This window comes from Parambassis ranga, chromosome 17 (assembly GCF_900634625.1).
Source record: "Parambassis ranga chromosome 17, fParRan2.1, whole genome shotgun sequence".
Lineage (NCBI taxonomy): Eukaryota > Metazoa > Chordata > Actinopteri > Ambassidae > Parambassis > Parambassis ranga.
The window spans coordinates 5239295-5267279 of NC_041037.1; the positions used below are offsets into that span (position 1 = coordinate 5239295).

Here is a 27985-nt window from a genome sequence, read left to right on the forward strand (position 1 = left end):
GCTGCAAGTGATATTAAAAAGCAACAATGTTGTTGAGGGAGAGTATGCTTGTCTGAGTATACTTGAGATAAAGCTGTTTTTTTTTTGTCATCTCTTCTGAACTGTCATGAGATGTCAGGTGGATTGTTTTCAGTAGAAACTGATTATTTCCAAGTTTGACCGAACATGGTGAGCAATTCAATTTAGACTGAGAAAATTGCTGAGGGGATGAGAAGCGGAAGAGCCACTAGTCAAGAGTGACGGCTAGGTTACTACAGAGACTTGGAAGGAGGGGGGTGCAGCCTGTAGTGACGGAGCGTGCAGAGTGTGAGGATTGTCAAAAAATAGCAGTCTTCTCAACAATACTGTCTCAATTGCAGAAACAGTTTGTTTTTGTGACCCTCTGTGCCTTTGCACTGTTGTCTCTCAGTAGCAGAAATGCAGCTGGTATGCTAGTCTGTGTACTCCTGTGTTTTTAATATAAATGAAAGAACTTTTTATTAATGCTTGGCTATTAAAACAAATTATATCCCTGAGCCATCATTGTATTATTGTAATATTCCATGTTTGTAGTCCAGAATCAGGAGAATTGTTAATGACAATTAAAATGTTGATAATGCACATTAAAGTTATTGATATAATTGACATGTGTAGCTTTAAACCACGTAACAGTCACTCTCAGAACCCCATAAGAAGTATGTAATGCAGCACATGACTAACCACACTGCCATCTAGTGATACTACATATTTAAACTTGTGTAAATAGGAGAGAGCATCTGGTATTAATTCATTAAATTAGAATATGTTTCACGTTTGTTTGCAGCAAACTATACTAAGAGAGAAACGGGCCCAAATACTGTAAGCATAGAGGACATCTTCACACCTTACATTGAAATGTTAGTGACTTAATGCCTCCACACAAATTTTTATTCTAAGGTGCTTATCACTACTCCACCCCTGTCTTAGCAAAGATACCGACTCATTACTGTAATTCTACTTACTGTAAATGAGCACATTAGGGCTCTGCTGTTTATTTTCTTTCCATTACATGTAAATGACAGGCACTAGGAGATGAATGGACTCATAGAGGTTCAAACCGTTTTCTGGCCTGAGTAAAGTTCACAGATCCTTCGTATGCTGATGGCTAACTTTAACCTCTGCGTTCACAGCTCCTCTATTTACTTTAGTTTCTGGATGCAGTCAATGGTCTGCAGGAAGCATCGGTCCAGAACGAGGGAATACCTCTGAGGAGAAGGATGGAGAAAGGAGTCATTCAAACCTGGAATGACAAATAGGTGAGGCTGTTTACGTACGCTGTGTTTACATAAGTTTGTGTTTGGTTTGGTGGGTTATTGGGCATTTTGGAATAAATCTACACCTTTCTGCGTAATACAGCTACATAAAACAATAATTAAATTGTTTGGTGAAATGTAATTTATTTGAAAGTGATGACACTCTTAAATAACTTAAGTCAACACGAGCAGTCATATTAATCTGCAACATTTGTTTAACCGAAATGACACAGTAACATGAGTGTTGAACAGCTTATTCTAAAAGCTTACTGGAAGGTTCCTGGCCTTTTCCCTATCAATATTGCACTTTAAAGATAAAAAAAAAGTAATTACAAAAACACAGGTTTTAAAATGAAATGATGCTTTGCAAGATTTAGAAAGTACAAATCCATCACGTTTTCACAGGAATCAGAGGCAGTGAGAGACCACAACAAGCATTTGTTCCATCAACACCTTTTCTGTCACAATCCAGCGGGACTTTCGATTATAAAAAGTTCACCCATCTGCTCTGCTCCTCTGATGACACATCTCTCTCTATTACATTAAAGAAGGCCTCGCCTTCTATCCAGGAGGTACTCAACACAAGCTGTGTTTTGTTACTTTGAGCATAAAGGCTTTCTTCATCACGTCCAAACTCTGATATTTTTGTCTTGTGGCACTTTCTCGCTTAGTCCAATGGGGACCTGCCAATCTCCCACAGGGTTCTGGAAGAAATAGTGCGGTATTTGAAGCAGCACACTAACTCAGCCATGGTTTTAAATTAACCGTGATGTGGAGAGGCTGGAGAAAAGGAGGAGGGGGGGGGGGTTCTGCTGAAACCCCCTTTTTTTGCTACATCAAAAATTGAAATAACTCGGATGTTAGTATGAATAGGGGCCACTTCCACCTTCCTATATGCATATCCAGACAAACTTTGGATTAAGAGTCTAAGATCATTTACTGTACGTGTGTGACATGCCCTGGGGAATGTATGGAGGACTACAGTGGGAGTTTGTTCTACAGGAGTTTGCGTTCGTTTTCAACCACTATTCCCACGCAGCTGGTTTCAAGTCACAAATGATTAGTTTTAATATTTAAATAGGAATATTGTAACTTTTGGGAACCCAGCTGGAGTGATTACTATTTAGACAGGCCTGTAACACATTTACATAGAGCCAATATATATATATATATAGGAAACTCAAAGCCATGAAGGTAAACAATGTATTAAAACTTGTGGTGAAGATTTGGTTTCTTCCCCTGATTAAGCTGGGTGTATTTTTGTTTTTTTTAGTCTACAAATACAAATATTTATTTTTAAAACAGACATTATTGGTCTGAATACCTGGAGTGTACTTAGAGTTACCAGCAGAGGAAAAGACATACATGGATTAATAAAATGTGAAAGTGACATTTATAAAACAGCGAGTGGACAAGATGTGGAACCACAGGGAGACATCCTATCACCATCCCCACAATCGGTAAGAGAACTTGACAACTTGTCTTAATCAGGATTAAAATGAAAGCTCTGCTACTAAAAGGTACTTATTATTCATTAGTCTTTATTCTATTTTATATTTATTTAAATATATTTTGCCTTTATTTCATTCCATGTGTGCCTTAAGCCAAGAGCTGCTAAACAAAATTTCATTGTGCCTTGCATGATGACAATAAAGATTCTTGATTCTTATGTTATTGAGCTGAGGTCACCTGGCCTCCCACTGGAGCCATCACACATTGCCAATTGGGAAAGTTCAAAGGGAGAGAAAGTCTGTTTGTGTGGTAGAAAAGGGGGAGCTGGTTTGCTGAAGGCTGCTGTTTGTCACTTGTGACAGAAGAAGGTAATGCTCAGTTGGAAGTGAGGTTGAACAGGAACCAGCCAGTTTCCCTGGTTAGTGTCTTGTCTGTGCTGTCACAGAGCCTGCAGAAAAAACATGCTTGACTTGTCTCATCACGTCACTGCGAAGCTGGAGGTCATGGTGGAAGAGTGTTCTTTAGGGCTGCCCTCAGCGCCCCCCTTTTCCTCCAGCTGAATGACCAGCCAGGAGACAACATACAAGAGCTACACGAAGATCTCTGTGCAGCCCTAAACATGACAGCCCACACCGTCCACAAGCTGTGTGTCCTTCACACCACATCATTATTTTTGTTTTGTGGTTAATGGAAGGAAAAACAAAAATCTTTTCAGATATAGTCCATGACATACACAGTTTTCAAAGTTCGAAATGAAATGTTTTTCAAATATCCACTGGATGCTTGGACAGTATTTGGAGTTTGTCCTGTTGATCAGAGACTGCAGCCACCCACTAGCTGAAGGACACTGGCCCTGAGGGACAGTCGTGACGAGGGTAAGCCAGAAACTGATGAGTTTTTGAAAAGCAAAAACAAATGATGTCCTCTTGACACTGTCACATCGCGCTGTCACTGAGCTTGACTTGTCAGTCCTAACCATGCTGCATGTACACTTCTTACTTTGAGTCTAATTTTGTCTGCTCCAGGACCGCGATTCTGATGCGCTCCTCTCGATACTTCTTCTCCATATCCGAACACCTCTGCTGTAGCTCTGTTTGTCTTAAAAAAATACAAAAACAAGATATTATTAAATACCTTTTTAATCCTTATGATCATGATCTTGATCAACAAACAAACTGACAGGGAAACTGCTCAAAAACAAATCAACTGAATGTTTTTATGCTGAGATGATGCAACATCCTTTCTTGCCTTGACAGAATAGTGCAATAGTGCAATGAATATGCCAATTAAGATTAGTTTATAATGTTACTGCTGCTCATGTGAAGCATTTCAGTGTTACTTGTAAGCAAATTCTGAGGCATGAATGCAACATTTTTGTTGTTGGTGCTCATATTACATTAGGTCAATGATAGTAAAGTCTTTAGGATGACCAAATTAAGTCTGTTAGCAAAGCCATCTGGACGGGTCTGGAAGGGTCTCTTTAGTTTTTTTGTTTAAAACAAAATATTTATAACTCCCTCAAATAGCACAAAATGTTGACAGAAGAAATGTGTGAGCAGTAAATTGAAATAAATGGAGCTATAAAGCAGTACATTACTTTGTCTGCAGGACTTTCACCAGCTCAACAAGTCGATCCTTCTCCGCACTGAGGATTGTGTATTCATCACACTGGGTCATCAATGCACTCAGGTCAGCTAAACATTGTGGGCATTTTGATGAACTGAGAACAGCAGATACACAAAATATTTGTCTTCTGTTGTTTGTTTGATTCACAGTAATATATATATATATATATATATATATATATATATATATATATATATATATATATATATATATATATATATATATATATGCATGATTAGGAACACACTCTTACTTGAATTCTATGCTGCTCCCTACAGCAGGCAGCACCAGTTTATGGCCAAATTTAGAAACAGAACTGCGAAAACAGTTGACAGGCAGTCACATTAAAGGAAATCCCAGCAGAATACACTGACAAAACTGTGAGGCATCACAAAAAATCAATATCTTGATTACACACAATGTCCCTCATTAGCCAGAATGAATTATTAACCCTTCCTTTGGCAAAAAAAGCTGTCTCTGTGTATCTCTACCTGTAAATCGAGGAGATTAGTTTAATATCCAAGAAGGAATAAAACTCACAATGTTAAAATCAGGAACTAATCCTAATCTTCTGATACGACTGAGGATGACCACTGTCGGCATACGTACCCTGCAGATGTCATTCCCTTGATAATGTCTCCCTCTGCAGGGGAAATTCCTGAACTGCTCATCATGGTCTTAATGCTGGGATGTCTGTCCTCTGCCTTCAATAGATAGAAGCACACTTTTCATTGCTTGGTAGAGTTTTGCTGATCACTGAAACTGAATCTCTGAAACAGCATATAAACACATGTGCCTCTTATTCACCTTGTCAGAGTGCTCTGAAGGCTTGCTGCTCAGCTGCTGTCTGAGAGTCTGCTGGGTCTCCTTGCTCTGTGTGTCCTGCTGCTGGCTGAACCGCTTCAGCAGTGTCTGCATCTGTGTTTGCTGCTTCTGCCAGAGGTAGTAATGGCAGGTTGTTAAAGCACAGACACAGCAAGTTGTTTTCTTTTATATAAACTATTCATTAGTTTGATTGCCATGGCAATCAAACTCTTGTTCTTCTACGTCTTTATTAGTTTGATTGCTGCAAAGCAATCAAACTATTGTTATTCTACGTCTTTATTATTAGTTTGATTGCCGTTGCTAGGCAATCAAACTCTTGTTCTTCTACGTCTTTATTATTATTATTATTATTAGTTTGATTGCTGCAAAGCAATCAAACTCTTGTTCTTCTACGTCTTTATTATTATTATTATTATTATTATTATTATTATTCTTCCGTACGTTTTTTGGCTCAGCATATCTTCAGAATGCATGGGCCGATTCAAACCATTCAAACATCAAAAGATTCAGCTCATTAAGGACATTCCCGGAAACCTTCAATAATAATTACAAATATTATAATATTAAAAATATTAAACATTTTCCACCCTCAAATTAACATTGGAGTCAATGGGAGAGCCCTTCAAACCATGCATTTTGCAAAATGCTACTGCTCCTACAAATATTAAGTTAGAGAAACCATTCGAGGCTTAAAATACTTCCAACGTCTTGGTCTTCAAAAGTTGTATTCAGAATTTGGAAGTTCAGCTCCGTCTTCAAATGACAGGGGATTAAAGATGAAGTGGTTTTTGAGGTCTCTTCTGAGTTTAACATTAGTGTGTATTGCGTGGAATGTTGGGAGCTAGAGTGGGTGAGTCATCGCTCAGAGTGCGGGAGGGAAAAAAATTAAACCAGTTTCTGCGTTTCTATCCTGCTGTCACGTCTGCACCTTTTATCTGACAGGGATAATTTGGCCACCAGTTCGAAGGAAAAATGGTCTGGGTTCTGTTGGTGTCGGTCTTAAAACTCAACACCAAACAGTTTTGCCTGTAGATCGAGCTGTTCGGGGAGAGTGCCGGTCATTCCTCCATTAAGACATAATGTAAAACCAAAAACAGAGAAGCAGAGCTGCCATATTTTCTAACTCGCCGCCATCTCCACATCTTCGACATCCCAGACATAAAAATCGTACCAGGTGTAGAGCAACTTCTTGGGATTCTGACGGTGTTCTTATTTTTTGTCTAAAGTCTTCGGTTTGGAGAATATGAGACGTTGTTCGGAGGGTGGTTTTACATAGGAAATGCATTAGGAGGGGGAAAGAGAGCTGCAGTTAGGGGCAGCTGATAAACATTCCGGTTGCCATGGATGCAGGCAGGCAGGCAGGCAGGCAGGGCTGTTACCATGGTGACATGCTGACACACTAGAAGCATACAAAGCAGCCATATTTGTAGTCTTTATCAGACTTTAAGCATTATATCTGTCATATTGATCATCCTTCAGCTGTATACTACTTTTCCACATTCAAATCACACAGCCTGAGCTTCTTATAGTCTTATGGTATTATTCCACCCTCAGACCTTTCATATGGTATATTCACAGGCTATTCTTTAAGGTCGTGACTTCATACTGTTCTTGTCTTCAGCTGTTTCTCTTTCATATCTTCATAATATTAAAACATTTTCTACTTTTCCAGATAAGAGCTTCATCTTTCTAAATTCTTAACTGTGTTTCAGCAAATTAAGTTCAGATTGCAGATTCTCCAGCAATTCAGAGCAATCACTCACATCAGCGTTCAAAGCAATGCTTCAGCTGCGGCAATCAAACTTGCATTTTCTTCAGGAAATGCTTTTCTAGTTAGTTTGATTGCCATGGCAATCAAACTCTTGTTCTTCTACGTCTTTATTATTCTTATTATTCTTCCGTACGTTTTTTGGCTCAGCATATCTTCAGAATGCATGGGCCGATTCAAACCATTCAAACATCAAAAGATTCAGCTCATTAAGGACATTCCCGGAAACCTTCAATAATAATTACAAATATTATAATATTAAAAATATTTAACATTTTCCACCCTCAAATTAACATTGGAGTCAATGGGAGAGCCCTTCAAACCATGCATTTTGCAAAATGCTACTGCTCCTACAAATATTAAGTTAGAGAAACCATTCGAGGCTTAAAATACTTCCAACGTCTTGGTCTTCAAAAGTTGTATTCAGAATTTGGAAGTTCAGCTCCGTCTTCAAATGACAGGGGATTAAAGATGAAGTGGTTTTTGAGGTCTCTTCTGAGTTTAACATTAGTGTGTATTGCGTGGAATGTTGGGAGCTAGAGTGGGTGAGTCATCGCTCAGAGTGCGGGAGGGAAAAAAATTAAACCAGTTTCTGCGTTTCTATCCTGCTGTCACGTCTGCACCTTTTATCTGACAGGGATAATTTGGCCACCAGTTCGAAGGAAAAATGGTCTGGGTTCTGTTGGTGTCGGTCTTAAAACTCAACACCAAACAGTTTTGCCTGTAGATCGAGCTGTTCGGGGAGAGTGCCGGTCATTCCTCCATTAAGACATAATGTAAAACCAAAAACAGAGAAGCAGAGCTGCCATATTTTCTAACTCGCCGCCATCTCCACATCTTCGACATCCCAGACATAAAAATCGTACCAGTTGTAGAGCAACTTCTTGGGATTCTGACGGTGTTCTTATTTTTTGTCTAAAGTCTTCGGTTTGGAGAATATGAGACGTTGTTCGGAGGGTGGTTTTACATAGGAAATGCATTAGGAGGGGGAAAGAGAGCTGCAGTTAGGGGCAGCTCATAAACATTCCGGTTGCCATGGATGCAGGCAGGCAGGCAGGCAGGCAGGGCCGTTACCATGGTGACAGACTGACTCACTAGAAGCATACAAAGCGGCCATATTTGTAGTCTTTATCAGACTTTAAGCATTATATCTGTCATATTGATCATCCTTCAGCTGTATACTACTTTTCCACATTCAAATCACACAGCCTGAGCTTCTTATAGTGTTATGGTATTATTCCACCCTCAGACCTTTCATATGGTATATTCACAGGCTATTCTTTAAGGTCGTGACTTCATACTGTTCTTGTCTTCAGCTGTTTCTCTTTCATATCTTCATAATATTAAAACATTTTCTACTTTTCCAGATAAGAGCTTCATCTTTCTAAATTCTTAACTGTGTTTCAGCAAATTAAGTTCAGATTGCAGTTTCTCCAGCAATTCAGAGCAATCGTTCACATCAGCATTCAAAGCAATGCTTCAGCTGCGGCAATCAAACTTGCATTTTCTTCAGGAAATGCTTTTCTAGTTATTATTATTATTATTCTTCCGTACGTTTTTTGGCTCAGCATATCTTCAGAATGCATGGGCCGATACAAACCATTCAAACATCAAAAGATTCAGCTCATTAAGGACATTCCCGGAAACCTTCAATAATAATTACAAATATTATAATATTAAAAATATTTAACATTTTCCACCCTCAAATTAACATTGGAGTCAATGGGAGAGCCCTTCAAACCATGCATTTTGCAAAATGCTACTGCTCCTACAAATATTAAGTTAGAGAAACCATTCGAGGCTTAAAATACTTCCAACGTCTTGGTCTTCAAAAGTTGTATTCAGAATTTGGAAGTTCAGCTCCGTCTTCAAATGATAGGGGATTAAAGATGAAGTGGTTTTTGAGGTCTCTTCTGAGTTTAACATTAGTGTGTATTGCGTGGAATGTTGGGAGCTAGAGTGGGTGAGTCATCGCTCAGAGTGCGGGAGGGAAAAAAATTAAACCAGTTTCTGCGTTTCTATCCTGCTGTCACGTCTGCACCTTTTATCTGACAGGGATAATTTGGCCACCAGTTCGAAGGAAAAATGGTCTGGGTTCTGATGGTGTCACTCTTAAAACTCAACACCAAACAGTTTTGCCTGTAGATCGAGCTGTTCGGGGAGAGTGCCGGTCATTCCTCCATTAAGACATAATGTAAAACCAAAAACAGAGAAGCAGAGCTGCCATATTTTCTAACTCGCCGCCATCTCCACATCTTCGACATCCCAGACATAAAAATCGTACCAGGTGTAGAGCAACTTCTTGGGATTCTGACGGTGTTCTTATTTTTTGTCTAAAGTCTTCGGTTTGGAGAATATGAGACGTTGTTCGGAGGGTGGTTTTACATAGGAAATGCATTAGGAGGGGGAAAGAGAGCTGCAGTTAGGGGCAGCTGATAAACATTCCGGTTGCCATGGATGCAGGCAGGCAGGCAGGCAGGCAGGGCCGTTACCATGGTGACAGACTGACTCACTAGAAGCATACAAAGCAGCCATATTTGTAGTCTTTATCAGACTTTAAGCATTATATCTGTCATATTGATCATCCTTCAGCTGTATACTACTTTTCCACATTCAAATCACACAGCCTGAGCTTCTTATAGTCTTATGGTATTATTCCACCCTCAGACCTTTCATATGGTATATTCACAGGCTATTCTTTCAGGTCGTGACTTCATACTGTTCTTGTCTTCAGCTGTTTCTCTTTCATATCTTCATAATATTAAAACATTTTCTACTTTTCCAGATAAGAGCTTCATCTTTCTAAATTCTTAACTGTGTTTCAGCAAATTAAGTTCAGATTGCAGTTTCTCCAGCAATTCAGAGCAATCGTTCACATCAGCGTTCAAAGCAATGCTTCAGCTGCGGCAATCAAACTTGCATTTTCTTCAGGAAATGCTTTTCTAGTTAGTTTGATTGCCATGGCAATCAAACTCTTGTTCTTCTACGTCTTTATTAGTTTGATTGCTGCAAAGCAATCAAACTCTTGTTCTTCTACGTCTTTATTATTATTATTATTATTATTATTATTCTTCCGTACGTTTTTTGGCTCAGCATATCTTCAGAATGCATGGGCCGATTCAAACCATTCAAACATCAAAAGATTCAGCTCATTCAGGACATTCCCGGAAACCTTCAATAATAATTACAAATATTATAATATTAAAAATATTAAACATTTTCCACCCTCAAATTAACATTGGAGTCAATGGGAGAGCCCTTCAAACCATGCATTTTGCAAAATGCTACTGCTCCTACAAATATTAAGTTAGAGAAACCATTCGAGGCTTAAAATACTTCCAATGTCTTGGTCTTCAAAAGTTGTATTCAGAATTTGGAAGTTCAGCTCCGTCTTCAAATGATAGGGGATTAAAGATGAAGTGGTTTTTGAGGTCTCTTCTGAGTTTAACATTAGTGTGTATTGCGTGGAATGTTGGGAGCTAGAGTGGGTGAGTCATCGCTCAGAGTGCGGGAGGGAAAAAAATTAAACCAGTTTCTGCGTTTCTATCCTGCTGTCACGTCTGCACCTTTTATCTGACAGGGATAATTTGGCCACCAGTTCGAAGGAAAAATGGTCTGGGTTCTGTTGGTGTCGGTCTTAAAACTCAACACCAAACAGTTTTGCCTGTAGATCGAGCTGTTCGGGGAGAGTGCCGGTCATTCCTCCATTAAGACATAATGTAAAACCAAAAACAGAGAAGCAGAGCTGCCATATTTTCTAACTCGCCGCCATCTCCACATCTTCGACATCCCAGACATAAAAATCGTACCAGTTGTAGAGCAACTTCTTGGGATTCTGACGGTGTTCTTATTTTTCGTCTAAAGTCTTCGGTTTGGAGAATATGAGACGTTGTTCGGAGGGTGGTTTTACATAGGAAATGCATTAGGAGGGGGAAAGAGAGCTGCAGTTAGGGGCAGCTGATAAACATTCCGGTTGCCATGGATGCAGGCAGGCAGGCAGGCAGGCAGGGCTGTTACCATGGTGACATGCTGACACACTAGAAGCATACAAAGCGGCCATATTTGTAGTCTTTATCAGACTTTAAGCATTATATCTGTCATATTGATCATCCTTCAGCTGTATACTACTTTTCCACATTCAAATCACACAGCCTGAGCTTCTTATAGTCTTATGGTATTATTCCACCCTCGGACCTTTCATATGGTATATTCACAGGCTATTCTTTAAGGTCGTGACTTCATACTGTTCTTGTCTTCAGCTGTTTCTCTTTCATATCTTCATAATATTAAAACATTTTCTACTTTTCCAGATAAGAGCTTCATCTTTCTAAATTCTTAACTGTGTTTCAGCAAATTAAGTTCAGATTGCAGATTCTCCAGCAATTCAGAGCAATCGTTCACATCAGCATTCAAAGCAATGCTTCAGCTGCGGCAATCAAACTTGCATTTTCTTCAGGAAATGCTTTTCTAGTTATTATTATTATTCTTCCGTACGTTTTTTGGCTCAGCATATCTTCAGAATGCATGGGCCGATTCAAACCATTCAAACATCAAAAGATTCAGCTCATGCAGGACATTCCCGGAAACCTTCAATAATAATTACAAATATTATAATATTAAAAATATTAAACATTTTCCACCCTCAAATTAACATTGGAGTCAATGGGAGAGCCCTTCAAACCATGCATTTTGCAAAATGCTACTGCTCCTACAAATATTAAGTTAGAGAAACCATTCGAGGCGTAAAATACTTCCAACGTCTTGGTCTTCAAAAGTTGTATTCAGAATTTGGAAGTTCAGCTCCGTCTTCAAATGATAGGGGATTAAAGATGAAGTGGTTTTTGAGGTCTCTTCTGAGTTTAACATTAGTGTGTATTGCGTGGAATGTTGGGAGCTAGAGTGGGTGAGTCATCGCTCAGAGTGCGGGAGGGAAAAAAATTAAACCAGTTTCTGCGTTTCTATCCTGCTGTCACGTCTGCACCTTTTGTCTGACAGGGATAATTTGGCCACCAGTTCGAAGGAAAAATGGTCTGGGTTCTGTTGGTGTCGGTCTTAAAACTCAACACCAAACAGTTTTGCCTGTAGATCGAGCTGTTCGGGGAGAGTGCCGGTCATTCCTCCATTAAGACATAATGTAAAACCAAAAACAGAGAAGCAGAGCTGCCATATTTTCTAACTCGCCGCCATCTCCACATCTTCGACATCCCAGACATAAAAATCGTACCAGTTGTAGAGCAACTTCTTGGGATTCTGACGGTGTTCTTATTTTTCGTCTAAAGTCTTCGGTTTGGAGAATATGAGACGTTGTTCGGAGGGTGGTTTTACATAGGAAATGCATTAGGAGGGGGAAAGAGAGCTGCAGTTAGGGGCAGCTCATAAACATTCCGGTTGCCATGGATGCAGGCAGGCAGGCAGGCAGGCAGGGCTGTTACCATGGTGACATGCTGACACACTAGAAGCATACAAAGCAGCCATATTTGTAGTCTTTATCAGACTTTAAGCATTATATGTGTCATATTGATCATCCTTCAGCTGTATACTACTTTTCCACATTCAAATCACACAGCCTGAGCTTCTTATAGTCTTATGGTATTATTCCACCCTCAGACCTTTCATATGGTATATTCACAGGCTATTCTTTAAGGTCGTGACTTCATACTGTTCTTGTCTTCAGCTGTTTCTCTTTCATATCTTCATAATATTAAAACATTTTCTACTTTTCCAGATAAGAGCTTCATCTTTCTAAATTCTTAACTGTGTTTCAGCAAATTAAGTTCAGATTGCAGATTCTCCAGCAATTCAGAGCAATCGTTCACATCAGCGTTCAAAGCAATGCTTCAGCTGCGGCAATCAAACTTGCATTTTCTTCAGGAAATGCTTTTCTAGTTATTAGTTTGATTGCTGCAAAGCAATCAAACTCTTGTTATTCTACGTCTTTATTATTCTTATTATTATTCTTCCGTACGTTTTTTGGCTCAGCATATCTTCAGAATGCATGGGCCGATTCAAACCATTCAAACATCAAAAGATTCAGCTCATTCAGGACATTCCCGGAAACCTTCAATAATAATTACAAATATTATAATATTAAAAATATTAAACATTTTCCACCCTCAAATTAACATTGGAGTCAATGGGAGAGCCCTTCAAACCATGCATTTTGCAAAATGCTACTGCTCCTACAAATATTAAGTTAGAGAAACCATTCGAGGCTTAAAATACTTCCAACGTCTTGGTCTTCAAAAGTTGTATTCAGAATTTGGAAGTTCAGCTCCGTCTTCAAATGACAGGGGATTAAAGATGAAGTGGTTTTTGAGGTCTCTTCTGAGTTTAACATTAGTGTGTATTGCGTGGAATGTTGGGAGCTAGAGTGGGTGAGTCATCGCTCAGAGTGCGGGAGGGAAAAAAATTAAACCAGTTTCTGCGTTTCTATCCTGCTGCCATGTCTGCACCTTTTATCTGACAGGGATAATTTGGCCACCAGTTCGAAGGAAAAATGGTCTGGGTTCTGTTGGTGTCGGTCTTAAAACTCAACACCAAACAGTTTTGCCTATAGATCGAGCTGTTCGGGGGGAGTGCCGGTCATTCCTCCATTAAGACATAATGTAAAACCAAAAACAGAGAAGCAGAGCTGCCATATTTTCTAACTCGCCGCCATCTCCACATCTTCGACATCCCAGACATAAAAATCGTACCAGTTGTAGAGCAACTTCTTGGGATTCTGACGGTGTTCTTATTTTTCGTCTAAAGTCTTCGGTTTGGAGAATATGAGACGTTGTTCGGAGGGTGGTTTTACATAGGAAATGCATTAGGAGGGGGAAAGAGAGCTGCAGTTAGGGGCAGCTGATAAACATTCCGGTTGCCATGGATGCAGGCAGGCAGGCAGACAGGCAGGGCTGTTACCATGGTGACATGCTGACACACTAGAAGCATACAAAGCGGCCATATTTGTAGTCTTTATCAGACTTTAAGCATTATATCTCTCATATTGATCATCCTTCAGCTGTATATTACTTTTCCACATTCAAATCACACAGCCTGAGCTTCTTATAGTCTTATGGTATTATTCCACCCTCAGACCTTTCATATGGTATATTCACAGGCTATTCTTTAAGGTCGTGACTTCATACTGTTCTTGTCTTCAGCTGTTTCTCTTTCATATCTTCATAATATTAAAACATTTTCTACTTTTCCAGATAAGAGCTTCATCTTTCTAAATTCTTAACTGTGTTTCAGCAAATTAAGTTCAGATTGCAGATTCTCCAGCAATTCAGAGCAATCGTTCACATCAGCGTTCAAAGCAATGCTTCAGCTGCGGCAATCAAACTTGCATTTTCTTCAGGAAATGCTTTTCTAGTTATTATTATTCTTCCGTACGTTTTTTGGCTCAGCATATCTTCAAAATGCATGGGCCGATTCAAACCATTCAAACATCAAAAGATTCAGCTCATTAAGGACATTCCCGGAAACCTTCAATAATAATTACAAATATTATAATATTAAAAATATTTAACATTTTCCACCCTCAAATTAACATTGAAGTCAATGGGAGAGCCCTTCAAACCATGCATTTTGCAAAATGCTACTGCTCCTACAAATATTAAGTTAGAGAAACCATTCGAGGCTTAAAATACTTCCAACGTCTTGGTCTTCAAAAGTTGTATTCAGAATTTGGAAGTTCAGCTCCGTCTTCAAATGCCAGGGGATTAAAGATGAAGTGGTTTTTGAGGTCTCTTCTGAGTTTAACATTAGTGTGTATTGCGTGGAATGTTGGGAGCTAGAGTGGGTGAGTCATCGCTCAGAGTGCGGGAGGGAAAAAAAATTAAACCAGTTTCTGCGTTTCTATCCTGCTGTCACGTCTGCACCTTTTGTCTGACAGGGATAATTTGGCCACCAGTTCGAAGGAAAAATGGTCTGGGTTCTGTTGGTGTCGGTCTTAAAACTCAACACCAAACAGTTTTGCCTGTAGATCGAGCTGTTCGGGGAGAGTGCCGGTCATTCCTCCATTAAGACATAATGTAAAACCAAAAACAGAGAAGCAGAGCTGCCATATTTTCTAACTCGCCGCCATCTCCACATCTTCGACATCCCAGACATAAAAATCGTACCAGTTGTAGAGCAACTTCTTGGGATTCTGACGGTGTTCTTATTTTTTGTCTAAAGTCTTCGGTTTGGAGAATATGAGACGTTGTTCGGAGGGTGGTTTTACATAGGAAATGCATTAGGAGGGGGAAAGAGAGCTGCAGTTAGGGGCAGCTCATAAACATTCCGGTTGCCATGGATGCAGGCAGGCAGGCAGGCAGGCAGGGCCGTTACCATGGTGACAGACTGACTCACTAGAAGCATACAAAGCAGCCATATTTGTAGTCTTTATCAGACTTTAAGCATTATATCTGTCACATTGATCATCCTTCAGCTGTATACTACTTTTCCACATTCAAATCACACAGCCTGAGCTTCTTATAGTCTTATGGTATTATTCCACCCTCAGACCTTTCATATGGTATATTCACAGGCTATTCTTTCAGGTCGTGACTTCATACTGTTCTTGTCTTCAGCTGTTTCTCTTTCATATCTTCATAATATTAAAACATTTTCTACTTTTCCAGATAAGAGCTTCATCTTTCTAAATTCTTAACTGTGTTTCAGCAAATTAAGTTCAGATTGCAGTTTCTCCAGCAATTCAGAGCAATCGTTCACATCAGCATTCAAAGCAATGCTTCAGCTGCGGCAATCAAACTTGCATTTTCTTCAGGAAATGCTTTTCTAGTTAGTTTGATTGCCGTTGCTAGGCAATCAAACTCTTGTTCTTCTACGTCTTTATTATTATTATTATTATTATTATTATTATTATTCTTCCGTACGTTTTTTGGCTCAGCATATCTTCAAAATGCATGGGCCGATTCAAACCATTCAAACATCAAAAGATTCAGCTCATGCAGGACATTCCCGGAAACCTTCAATAATAATTACAAATATTATAATATTAAAAATATTAAACATTTTCCACCCTCAAATTAACATTGGAGTCAATGGGAGAGCCCTTCAAACCATGCATTTTGCAAAATGCTACTGCTCCTACAAATATTAAGTTAGAGAAACCATTCGAGGCTTAAAATACTTCCAATGTCTTGGTCTTCAAAAGTTGTATTCAGAATTTGGAAGTTCAGCTCCGTCTTCAAATGATAGGGGATTAAAGATGAAGTGGTTTTTGAGGTCTCTTCTGAGTTTAACATTAGTGTGTATTGCGTGGAATGTTGGGAGCTAGAGTGGGTGAGTCATCGCTCAGAGTGCGGGAGGGAAAAAAATTAAACCAGTTTCTGCGTTTCTATCCTGCTGTCACGTCTGCACCTTTTGTCTGACAGGGATAATTTGGCCACCAGTTCGAAGGAAAAATGGTCTGGGTTCTGTTGGTGTCGGTCTTAAAACTCAACACCAAACAGTTTTGCCTGTAGATCGAGCTGTTCGGGGAGAGTGCCGGTCATTCCTCCATTAAGACATAATGTAAAACCAAAAACAGAGAAGCAGAGCTGCCATATTTTCTAACTCGCCGCCATCTCCACATCTTCGACATTCCAGACATAAAAATCGTACCAGTTGTAGAGCAACTTCTTGGGATTCTGACGGTGTTCTTATTTTTCGTCTAAAGTCTTCGGTTTGGAGAATATGAGACGTTGTTCGGAGGGTGGTTTTACATAGGAAATGCATTAGGAGGGGGAAAGAGAGCTGCAGTTAGGGGCAGCTGATAAACATTCCGGTTGCCATGGATGCAGGCAGGCAGGCAGGCAGGCAGGGCCGTTACCATGGTGACAGACTGACTCACTAGAAGCATACAAAGCAGCCATATTTGTAGTCTTTATCAGACTTTAAGCATTATATCTGTCATATTGATCATCCTTCAGCTGTATACTACTTTTCCACATTCAAATCACACAGCCTGAGCTTCTTATAGTCTTATGGTATTATTCCACCCTCAGACCTTTCATATGGTATATTCACAGGCTATTCTTTCAGGTCGTGACTTCATACTGTTCTTGTCTTCAGCTGTTTCTCTTTCATATCTTCATAATATTAAAACATTTTCTACTTTTCCAGATAAGAGCTTCATCTTTCTAAATTCTTAACTGTGTTTCAGCAAATTAAGTTCAGATTGCAGATTCTCCAGCAATTCAGAGCAATCGTTCACATCAGCGTTCAAAGCAATGCTTCAGCTGCGGCAATCAAACTTGCATTTTCTTCAGGAAATGCTTTTCTAGTTCTTATTATTATTCTTCCGTACGTTTTTTGGCTCAGCATATCTTCAGAATGCATGGGCCGATTCAAACCATTCAAACATCAAAAGATTCAGCTCATTAAGGACATTCCCGGAAACCTTCAATAATAATTACAAATATTATAATATTAAAAATATTAAACATTTTCCACCCTCAAATTAACATTGGAGTCAATGGGAGAGCCCTTCAAACCATGCATTTTGCAAAATGCTACTGCTCCTACAAATGTTAAGTTAGAGAAACCATTCGAGGCTTAAAATACTTCCAACGTCTTGGTCTTCAAAAGTTGTATTCAGAATTTGGAAGTTCAGCTCCGTCTTCAAATGATAGGGGATTAAAGATGAAGTGGTTTTTGAGGTCTCTTCTGAGTTTAACATTAGTGTGTATTGCGTGGAATGTTGGGAGCTAGAGTGGGTGAGTCATCGCTCAGAGTGCGGGAGGGAAAAAAATTAAACCAGTTTCTGCGTTTCTATCCTGCTGTCACGTCTGCACCTTTTATCTGACAGGGATAATTTGGCCACCAGTTCGAAGGAAAAATGGTCTGGGTTCTGTTGGTGTCGGTCTTAAAACTCAACACCAAACAGTTTTGCCTGTAGATCGAGCTGTTCGGGGAGAGTGCCGGTCATTCCTCCATTAAGACATAATGTAAAACCAAAAACAGAGAAGCAGAGCTGCCATATTTTCTAACTCGCCGCCATCTCCACATCTTCGACATCCCAGACATAAAAATCGTACCAGTTGTAGAGCAACTTCTTGGGATTCTGACGGTGTTCTTATTTTTCGTCTAAAGTCTTCGGTTTGGAGAATATGAGACGTTGTTCGGAGGGTGGTTTTACATAGGAAATGCATTAGGAGGGGGAAAGAGAGCTGCAGTTAGGGGCAGCTGATAAACATTCCGGTTGCCATGGATGCAGGCAGGCAGGCAGGCAGGCAGGGCCGTTACCATGGTGACATGCTGACACACTAGAAGCATACAAAGCGGCCATATTTGTAGTCTTTATCAGACTTTAAGCATTATATCTGTCATATTGATCATCCTTCAGCTGTATACTACTTTTCCACATTCAAATCACACAGCCTGAGCTTCTTATAGTCTTATGGTATTATTCCACCCTCAGACCTTTCATATGGTATATTCACAGGCTATTCTTTAAGGTTGTGACTTCATACTGTTCTTGTCTTCAGCTGTTTCTCTTTCATATCTTCATAATATTAAAACATTTTCTACTTTTCCAGATAAGAGCTTCATCTTTCTAAATTCTTAACTGTGTTTCAGCAAATTAAGTTCAGATTGCAGATTCTCCAGCAATTCAGAGCAATCGTTCACATCAGCGTTCAAAGCAATGCTTCAGCTGCGGCAATCAAACTTGCATTTTCTTCAGGAAATGCTTTTCTAGTTAGTTTGATTGCCGTTGCTAGGCAATCAAACTCTTGTTCTTCTACGTCTTTATTATTATTATTATTATTATTAGTTTGATTGCCATGGCAATCAAACTCTTGTTCTTCTACGTCTTTATTAGTTTGATTGCCATGGCAATCAAACTCTTGTTCTTCTACGTCTTTATTATTAGTTTGATTGCTGCAAAGCAATCAAACTCTTGTTCTTCTACGTCTTTATTATTATTATTCTTCCGTACGTTTTTTGGCTCAGCATATCTTCAGAATGCATGGGCCGATTCAAACCATTCAAACATCAAAAGATTCAGCTCATGCAGGACATTCCCGGAAACCTTCAATATTAATTACAAATATTATAATATTAAAAATATTAAACATTTTCCACCCTCAAATTAACATTGGAGTCAATGGGAGAGCCCTTCAAACCATGCCTTTTGCAAAATGCTACTGCTCCTACAAATATTAAGTTAGAGAAACCATTCGAGGCTTAAAATACTTCCAACGTCTTGGTCTTCAAAAGTTGTATTCAGAATTTGGAAGTTCAGCTCCGTCTTCAAATAACAGGGGATTAAAGATGAAGTGGTTTTTGAGGTCTCTTCTGAGTTTAACATTAGTGTGTATTGCGTGGAATGTTGGGAGCTAGAGTGGGTGAGTCATCGCTCAGAGTGCGGGAGGGAAAAAAATTAAACCAGTTTCTGCGTTTCTATCCTGCTGTCACGTCTGCACCTTTTGTCTGACAGGGATAATTTGGCCACCAGTTCGAAGGAAAAATGGTCTGGGTTCTGTTGGTGTCGGTCTTAAAACTCAACACCAAACAGTTTTGCCTGTAGATCGAGCTGTTCGGTGAGAGTGCCGGTCATTCCTCCATTAAGACATAATGTAAAACCAAAAACAGAGAAGCAGAGCTGCCATATTTTCTAACTCGCCGCCATCTCCACATCTTCGACATCCCAGACATAAAAATCGTACCAGTTGTAGAGCAACTTCTTGGGATTCTGACGGTGTTCTTATTTTTTGTCTAAAGTCTTCGGTTTGGAGAATATGAGACGTTGTTCGGAGGGTGGTTTTACATAGGAAATGCATTAGGAGGGGGAAAGAGAGCTGCAGTTAGGGGCAGCTCATAAACATTCCGGTTGCCATGGATGCAGGCAGGCAGGCAGGCAGGCAGGGCTGTTACCATGGTGACATGCTGACACACTAGAAGCATACAAAGCGGCCATATTTGTAGTCTTTATCAGACTTTAAGCATTATATCTGTCACATTGATCATCCTTCAGCTGTATACTACTTTTCCACATTCAAATCACACAGCCTGAGCTTCTTATAGTCTTATGGTATTATTCCACCCTCAGACCTTTCATATGGTATATTCACAGGCTATTCTTTAAGGTCGTGACTTCATACTGTTCTTGTCTTCAGCTGTTTCTCTTTCATATCTTCATAATATTAAAACATTTTCTACTTTTCCAGATAAGAGCTTCATCTTTCTAAATTCTTAACTGTGTTTCAGCAAATTAAGTTCAGATTGCAGTTTCTCCAGCAATTCAGAGCAATCGTTCACATCAGCATTCAAAGCAATGCTTCAGCTGCGGCAATCAAACTTGCATTTTCTTCAGGAAATGCTTTTCTAGTTATTATTATTATTCTTCCGTACGTTTTTTGGCTCAGCATATCTTCAGAATGCATGGGCCGATTCAAACCATTCAAACATCAAAAGATTCAGCTCATTAAGGACATTCCCGGAAACCTTCAATAATAATTACAAATATTATAATATTAAAAATATTAAACATTTTCCACCCTCAAATTAACATTGGAGTCAATGGGAGAGCCCTTCAAACCATGCATTTTGCAAAATGCTACTGCTCCTACAAATATTAAGTTAGAGAAACCATTCGAGGCTTAAAATACTTCCAACGTCTTGGTCTTCAAAAGTTGTATTCAGAATTTGGAAGTTCAGCTCCGTCTTCAAATGACAGGGGATTAAAGATGAAGTGGTTTTTGAGGTCTCTTCTGAGTTTAACATTAGTGTGTATTGCGTGGAATGTTGGGAGCTAGAGTGGGTGAGTCATCGCTCAGAGTGCGGGAGGGAAAAAAATTAAACCAGTTTCTGCGTTTCTATCCTGCTGTCACGTCTGCACCTTTTATCTGACAGGGATAATTTGGCCACCAGTTCGAAGGAAAAATGGTCTGGGTTCTGTTGGTGTCGGTCTTAAAACTCAACACCAAACAGTTTTGCCTGTAGATCGAGCTGTTCGGGGAGAGTGCCGGTCATTCCTCCATTAAGACATAATGTAAAACCAAAAACAGAGAAGCAGAGCTGCCATATTTTCTAACTCGCCGCCATCTCCACATCTTCGACATCCCAGACATAAAAATCGTACCAGTTGTAGAGCAACTTCTTGGGATTCTGACGGTGTTCTTATTTTTTGTCTAAAGTCTTCGGTTTGGAGAATATGAGACGTTGTTCGGAGGGTGGTTTTACATAGGAAATGCATTAGGAGGGGGAAAGAGAGCTGCAGTTAGGGGCAGCTCATAAACATTCCGGTTGCCATGGATGCAGGCAGGAAGGCAGGCAGGCAGGGCCGTTACCATGGTGACAGACTGACTCACTAGAAGCATATAAAGCAGCCATATTTGTAGTCTTTATCACACTTTAAGCATTATATCTGTCATATTGATCATCCTTCAGCTGTATACTACTTTTCCACATTCAAATCACACAGCCTGAGCTTCTTATAGTCTTATGGTATTATTCCACCCTCAGACCTTTCATATGGTATATTCACAGGCTATTCTTTAAGGTCGTGACTTCATACTGTTCTTGTCTTCAGCTGTTTCTCTTTCATATCTTCATAATATTAAAACATTTTCTACTTTTCCAGATAAGAGCTTCATCTTTCTAAATTCTTAAATGTGTTTCAGCAAATTAAGTTCAGATTGCAGATTCTCCAGCAATTCAGAGCAATCGTTCACATCAGCATTCAAAGCAATGCTTCAGCTGCGGCAATCAAACTTGCATTTTCTTCAGGAAATGCTTTTCTAGTTAGTTTGATTGCTGCAAAGCAATCAAACTCTTGTTCTTCTACGTCTTTATTATTATTATTATTATTATTATTATTATTATTCTTCCGTACGTTTTTTGGCTCAGCATATCTTCAGAATGCATGGGCCGATTCAAACCATTCAAACATCAAAAGATTCAGCTCATTCAGGACATTCCCGGAAACCTTCAATAATAATTACAAATATTATAATATTAAAAATATTAAACATTTTCCACCCTCAAATTAACATTGGAGTCAATGGGAGAGCCCTTCAAACCATGCATTTTGCAAAATGCTACTGCTCCTACAAATATTAAGTTAGAGAAACCATTCGAGGCTTAAAATACTTCCAACGTCTTGGTCTTCAAAAGTTGTATTCAGAATTTGGAAGTTCAGCTCCGTCTTCAAATGACAGGGGATTAAAGATGAAGTGGTTTTTGAGGTCTCTTCTGAGTTTAACATTAGTGTGTATTGCGTGGAATGTTGGGAGCTAGAGTGGGTGAGTCATCGCTCAGAGTGCGGGAGGGAAAAAAATTAAACCAGTTTCTGCGTTTCTATCCTGCTGTCACGTCTGCACCTTTTATCTGACAGGGATAATTTGGCCACCAGTTCGAAGGAAAAATGGTCTGGGTTCTGTTGGTGTCGGTCTTAAAACTCAACACCAAACAGTTTTGCCTGTAGATCGAGCTGTTCGGGGAGAGTGCCGGTCATTCCTCCATTAAGACATAATGTAAAACCAAAAACAGAGAAGCAGAGCTGCCATATTTTCTAACTCGCCGCCATCTCCACATCTTCGACATCCCAGACATAAAAATCGTACCAGGTGTAGAGCAACTTCTTGGGATTCTGACGGTGTTCTTATTTTTTGTCTAAAGTCTTCGGTTTGGAGAATATGAGACGTTGTTCGGAGGGTGGTTTTACATAGGAAATGCATTAGGAGGGGGAAAGAGAGCTGCAGTTAGGGGCAGCTGATAAACATTCCGGTTGCCATGGATGCAGGCAGGCAGGCAGGCAGGCAGGGCCGTTACCATGGTGACAGACTGACTCACTAGAAGCATACAAAGCAGCCATATTTGTAGTCTTTATCAGACTTTAAGCATTATATCTGTCATATTGATCATCCTTCAGCTGTATACTACTTTTCCACATTCAAATCACACAGCCTGAGCTTCTTATAGTCTTATGGTATTATTCCACCCTCAGACCTTTCATATGGTATATTCACAGGCTATTCTTTAAGGTCGTGACTTCATACTGTTCTTGTCTCCAGCTGTTTCTCTTTCATATCTTCATAATATTAAAACATTTTCTACTTTTCCAGATAAGAGCTTCATCTTTCTAAATTCTTAACTGTGTTTCAGCAAATTAAGTTCAGATTGCAGATTCTCCAGCAATTCAGAGCAATCGTTCACATCAGCATTCAAAGCAATGCTTCAGCTTCGGCAATCAAACTTGCATTTTCTTCAGGAAATGCTTTTCTAGTTATTAGTTTGATTGCTGCAAAGCAATCAAACTCTTGTTCTTCTACGTCTTTATTATTATTATTATTATTATTATTATTATTCTTCCGTACGTTTTTTGGCTCAGCATATCTTCAGAATGCATGGGCCGATTCAAACCATTCAAACATCAAAAGATTGAGCTCATTAAGGACATTCCCGGAAACCTTCAATAATAATTACAAATATTATAATATTAAAAATATTAAACATTTTCCACCCTCAAATTAACATTGGAGTCAATGGGAGAGCCCTTCAAACCATGCATTTTGCAAAATGCTACTGCTCCTACAAATATTAAGTTAGAGAAACCATTCGAGGCTTAAAATACTTCCAACGTCTTGGTCTTCAAAAGTTGTATTCAGAATTTGGAAGTTCAGCTCCGTCTTCAAATGACAGGGGATTAAAGATGAAGTGGTTTTTGAGGTCTCTTCTGAGTTTAACATTAGTGTGTATTGCGTGGAATGTTGGGAGCTAGAGTGGGTGAGTCATCGCTCAGAGTGCGGGAGGGAAAAAAATTAAACCAGTTTCTGCGTTTCTATCCTGCTGTCACGTCTGCACCTTTTATCTGACAGGGATAATTTGGCCACCAGTTTGAAGGAAAAATGGTCTGGGTTCTGTTGGTGTCGGTCTTAAAACTCAACACCAAACAGTTTTGCCTGTAGATCGAGCTGTTCGGGGAGAGTGCCGGTCATTCCTCCATTAAGACATAATGTAAAACCAAAAACAGAGAAGCAGAGCTGCCATATTTTCTAACTCGCCGCCATCTCCACATCTTCGACATCCCAGACATAAAAATCGTACCAGTTGTAGAGCAACTTCTTGGGATTCTGACGGTGTTCTTATTTTTTGTCTAAAGTCTTCGGTTTGGAGAATATGAGACGTTGTTCGGAGGGTGGTTTTACATAGGAAATGCATTAGGAGGGGGAAAGAGAGCTGCAGTTAGGGGCAGCTCATAAACATTCCGGTTGCCATGGATGCAGGCAGGCAGGCAGGCAGGCAGGGCCGTTACCATGGTGACAGACTGACTCACTAGAAGCATACAAAGCAGCCATATTTGTAGTCTTTATCAGACTTTAAGCATTATATCTGTCATATTGATCATCCTTCAGCTGTATACTACTTTTCCACATTCAAATCACACAGCCTGAGCTTCTTATAGTCTTATGGTATTATTCCACCCTCAGACCTTTCATATGGTATATTCACAGGCTATTCTTTAAGGTCGTGACTTCATACTGTTCTTGTCTCCAGCTGTTTCTCTTTCATATCTTCATAATATTAAAACATTTTCTACTTTTCCAGATAAGAGCTTCATCTTTCTAAATTCTTAACTGTGTTTCAGCAAATTAAGTTCAGATTGCAGATTCTCCAGCAATTCAGAGCAATCACTCACATCAGCGTTCAAAGCAATGCTTCAGCTGCGGCAATCAAACTTGCATTTTCTTCAGGAAATGCTTTTCTAGTTATTATTATTCTTCCGTACGTTTTTTGGCTCAGCATATCTTCAGAATGCATGGGCCGATTCAAACCATTCAAACATCAAAAGATTCAGCTCATGCAGGACATTCCCGGAAACCTTCAATAATAATTACAAATATTATAATATTAAAAATATTAAACATTTTCCACCCTCAAATTAACATTGGAGTCAATGGGAGAGCCCTTCAAACCATGCATTTTGCAAAATGCTACTGCTCCTACAAATATTAAGTTAGAGAAACCATTCGAGGCTTAAAATACTTCCAACGTCTTGGTCTTCAAAAGTTGTATTCAGAATTTGGAAGTTCAGCTCCGTCTTCAAATGACAGGGGATTAAAGATGAAGTGGTTTTTGAGGTCTCTTCTGAGTTTAACATTAGTGTGTATTGCGTGGAATGTTGGGAGCTAGAGTGGGTGAGTCATCGCTCAGAGTGCGGGAGGGAAAAAAATTAAACCAGTTTCTGCGTTTCTATCCTGCTGTCACGTCTGCACCTTTTGTCTGACAGGGATAATTTGGCCACCAGTTCGAAGGAAAAATGGTCTGGGTTCTGTTGGTGTCGGTCTTAAAACTCAACACCAAACAGTTTTGCCTGTAGATCGAGCTGTTCGGGGAGAGTGCCGGTCATTCCTCCATTAAGACATAATGTAAAACCAAAAACAGAGAAGCAGAGCTGCCATATGTTCTAACTCGCCGCCATCTCCACATCTTCGACATCCCAGACATAAAAATCGTACCAGTTGTAGAGCAACTTCTTGGGATTCTGACGGTGTTCTTATTTTTCGTCTAAAGTCTTCGGTTTGGAGAATATGAGACGTTGTTCGGAGGGTGGTTTTACATAGGAAATGCATTAGGAGGGGGAAAGAGAGCTGCAGTTAGGGGCAGCTGATAAACATTCCGGTTGCCATGGATGCAGGCAGGCAGGCAGGCAGGCAGGGCTGTTACCATGGTGACATGCTGACACACTAGAAGCATACAAAGCGGCCATATTTGTAGTCTTTATCAGACTTTAAGCATTATATCTGTCATATTGATCATCCTTCAGCTGTATACTACTTTTCCACATTCAAATCACACAGCCTGAGCTTCTTATAGTCTTATGGTATTATTCCACCCTCAGACCTTTCATATGGTATATTCACAGGCTATTCTTTAAGGTTGTGACTTCATACTGTTCTTGTCTTCAGCTGTTTCTCTTTCATATCTTCATAATATTAAAACATTTTCTACTTTTCCAGATAAGAGCTTCATCTTTCTAAATTCTTAACTGTGTTTCAGCAAATTAAGTTCAGATTGCAGATTCTCCAGCAATTCAGAGCAATCGTTCACATCAGCGTTCAAAGCAATGCTTCAGCTGCGGCAATCAAACTTGCATTTTCTTCAGGAAATGCTTTTCTAGTTTGCAATAAAGTTTATATAAAAAAAAGCCCAGTATGTCTCACAATACCCACTTAACAAGTCATTTAGATGACTATGACTAGGTATGCATCACTTACCAACAGTGCATCCACCAGCTCATCATCATGTTTGCCCTTCTGCAGCAGGGTGGAGATCTGGACCTTCAGAGTTTTCATTTCCGCAGACAGAGATTTGTTCCTGGCTTTAGAGGCTTCCAGCTTTTTCTTCACATCCTCGTGTACTTTCAAGAGGGCCTCATAGTCTGCTGAGATCCTCTGAATATTTTGAAAAGGTAACAGGGCCTTGGTAACTTAACATATAAATATGTCATTTGTTGACAATTATTGTACTTTTTGTACCTCAAATGCTTCCCTCTTCTCCTTCTCCATAGTGCGGATGTAACTGAGGTTCCTGTCTTGAGGAGGGGTTCTCTGAAGGACACCTAGAAACTCCTCCTCTATACTTAGGACACTTGACTGTCTATTAGCTGACAGGTTCAGCTGCTGCTCAAGATCCCGCACCTGTTGTGTATACAGAAGAATTTGTTCATGTTGAGTCTAGGTATTTAAAACTCTGCTGTCCACTACGGGATTGTAGGCCTAATGCTAATACTTCATATCATCATGCATTTGATAGCTTACCCTTGTCTGAAGAGCCAGTATCTGTTGTGACCGACCTCTAAAGCTCCCAGGACAGCCCAGTAATTGCTGAATGTTGACGTCTTCTCCAACTTCACTGATCAAAACCTGTGGTCATTTACATGGTTGGTGATTTTATATATATGAGATATTCCATACTTCTTAGGCAATTTAAAAATATGCCACTACCTTCTGAGCTATTTTCAGCTCCTGTTTGGCAGACTGAAGCTGGTTGCGATACTCAGCCACTTTCAGCTGGGCTGCTGCTAATTTTTCTTGCAGAGATTTGATCAGTGGACTTTCCTGTTTTTGGGGAGTAAATGATAAACAGTTCAGGTTGGGCTACCATTTAAATTAGATAGAAAAGATCAAAACATTCTTTTGGTTGGTTCTTACATTACCTCCGAGTCTTCAGGTGAAGCCTTATCCAGTGATTTTAGGTCAACCTTTTGCCCAGATGTAGAGTGCAGCACCACGGCCTGCAACTACAGAAAGGAACAATGAATTTAAGAGTGACTTCACAAAATACATTTTCAAGAGCTATGTGCTGTTATGATGAACTTTCATCCAACAAATCAAATCCAGTTTAAAAGTCCACCTCTTTCTCCAGTTCTTTGATTCTGTTGCTATTTTGTTTGCACTTAATCTTCTCTTGTTCAATTTCAGCAGTTAGTTCTCTGTTCTTCTTGGAAAGCTCAACTATTTTTGTGGCCGCTGCAGCTCCCGCCAAGCCCGATGTACCTAAGTAAAAGAATGGATAAGGCATGAAAGCATGGTAAGCTTTGTAAAAAAAAAAAAAAAAAAAAATCCTATGCAAAAAAGTATAACTTGTATTAAACCTGCTAAGGCCAGTCGGTCTTCTTCTTGTTTCTTCTTCAGGTGTTTAATTTCAAAGTCCTTTTCACTCAGAAGTTTGAAGAGCCGACCTCTTTCATCGTTTAATTCTCTCAGCTGGTCTAGCAAAGACTGATTCTCATTCTGCAACAGCCTATTTAAAAGCAGATAAAAACACAATCAAGGCAAATATGAATGTTTTCATTCACATTCAAGGATATTTATGAAATGACTGTGTCGATAGTTTCAAAGCTGCCTATGAGGAAAAACACTTATTTCAATTGAGGCAACACTCACCTGTCTTGAGAGCTGTCTGCCTGAACACCTTGCTTTGTTCTATCCAAAACATGTTGGGTACTACTTTCCTCAAGTTTATCAGCTTCTTTCTTTTTTCTGTCCAGCTTTCTTCTCTCCTGCTGTTTCTCCAGTGCCTGGAACTGAAGCCGAAAGTCTTGCAGTTGATCACCAGCCTCCAT

The 27985-nt window shown here is 39.6% G+C and overlaps 1 protein-coding gene across 1 annotated transcript; it reads right to left on the bottom strand.

Moving 5' to 3' along the window:
* Positions 1 to 2361: 2361 nt before the first annotated feature.
* On the bottom strand, positions 2362 to 27985 carry ccdc13 (coiled-coil domain containing 13). The gene is made up of 13 exons (XM_028427912.1): positions 27807 to 27985; positions 27515 to 27663; positions 27274 to 27416; positions 27077 to 27160; positions 26865 to 26978; positions 26679 to 26783; positions 26397 to 26558; positions 26136 to 26312; positions 5157 to 5282; positions 4959 to 5053; positions 4603 to 4665; positions 4321 to 4443; positions 2362 to 3821 (listed from the first exon to the last, which is right to left on the bottom strand). The coding sequence occupies exons 1-13, from the start codon at positions 27983 to 27985 to the stop codon at positions 3719 to 3721; spliced, it is 1623 nt and encodes a 540-aa protein (XP_028283713.1). The 3' UTR covers positions 2362 to 3718.

Bases quoted from the DNA above. Each gene is read 5' to 3' on its own strand.
- ccdc13 (XM_028427912.1), bottom strand. From the start codon at position 27,985: ATGGAGGCTGGTGATCAACTGCAAGACTTTCGGCTTCAGTTCCAGGCA. The intron at 27,417-27,514 runs GTTTAATACAAG...TCTTTTACTTAG, and splicing joins AGACCGACTGGCCTTAGCAG to GTACATCGGGCTTGGCGGGA. The intron at 5,054-5,156 runs GTGAATAAGAGG...TATCTATTGAAG, and splicing joins CTTCAGAGCACTCTGACAAG to GCAGAGGACAGACATCCCAG.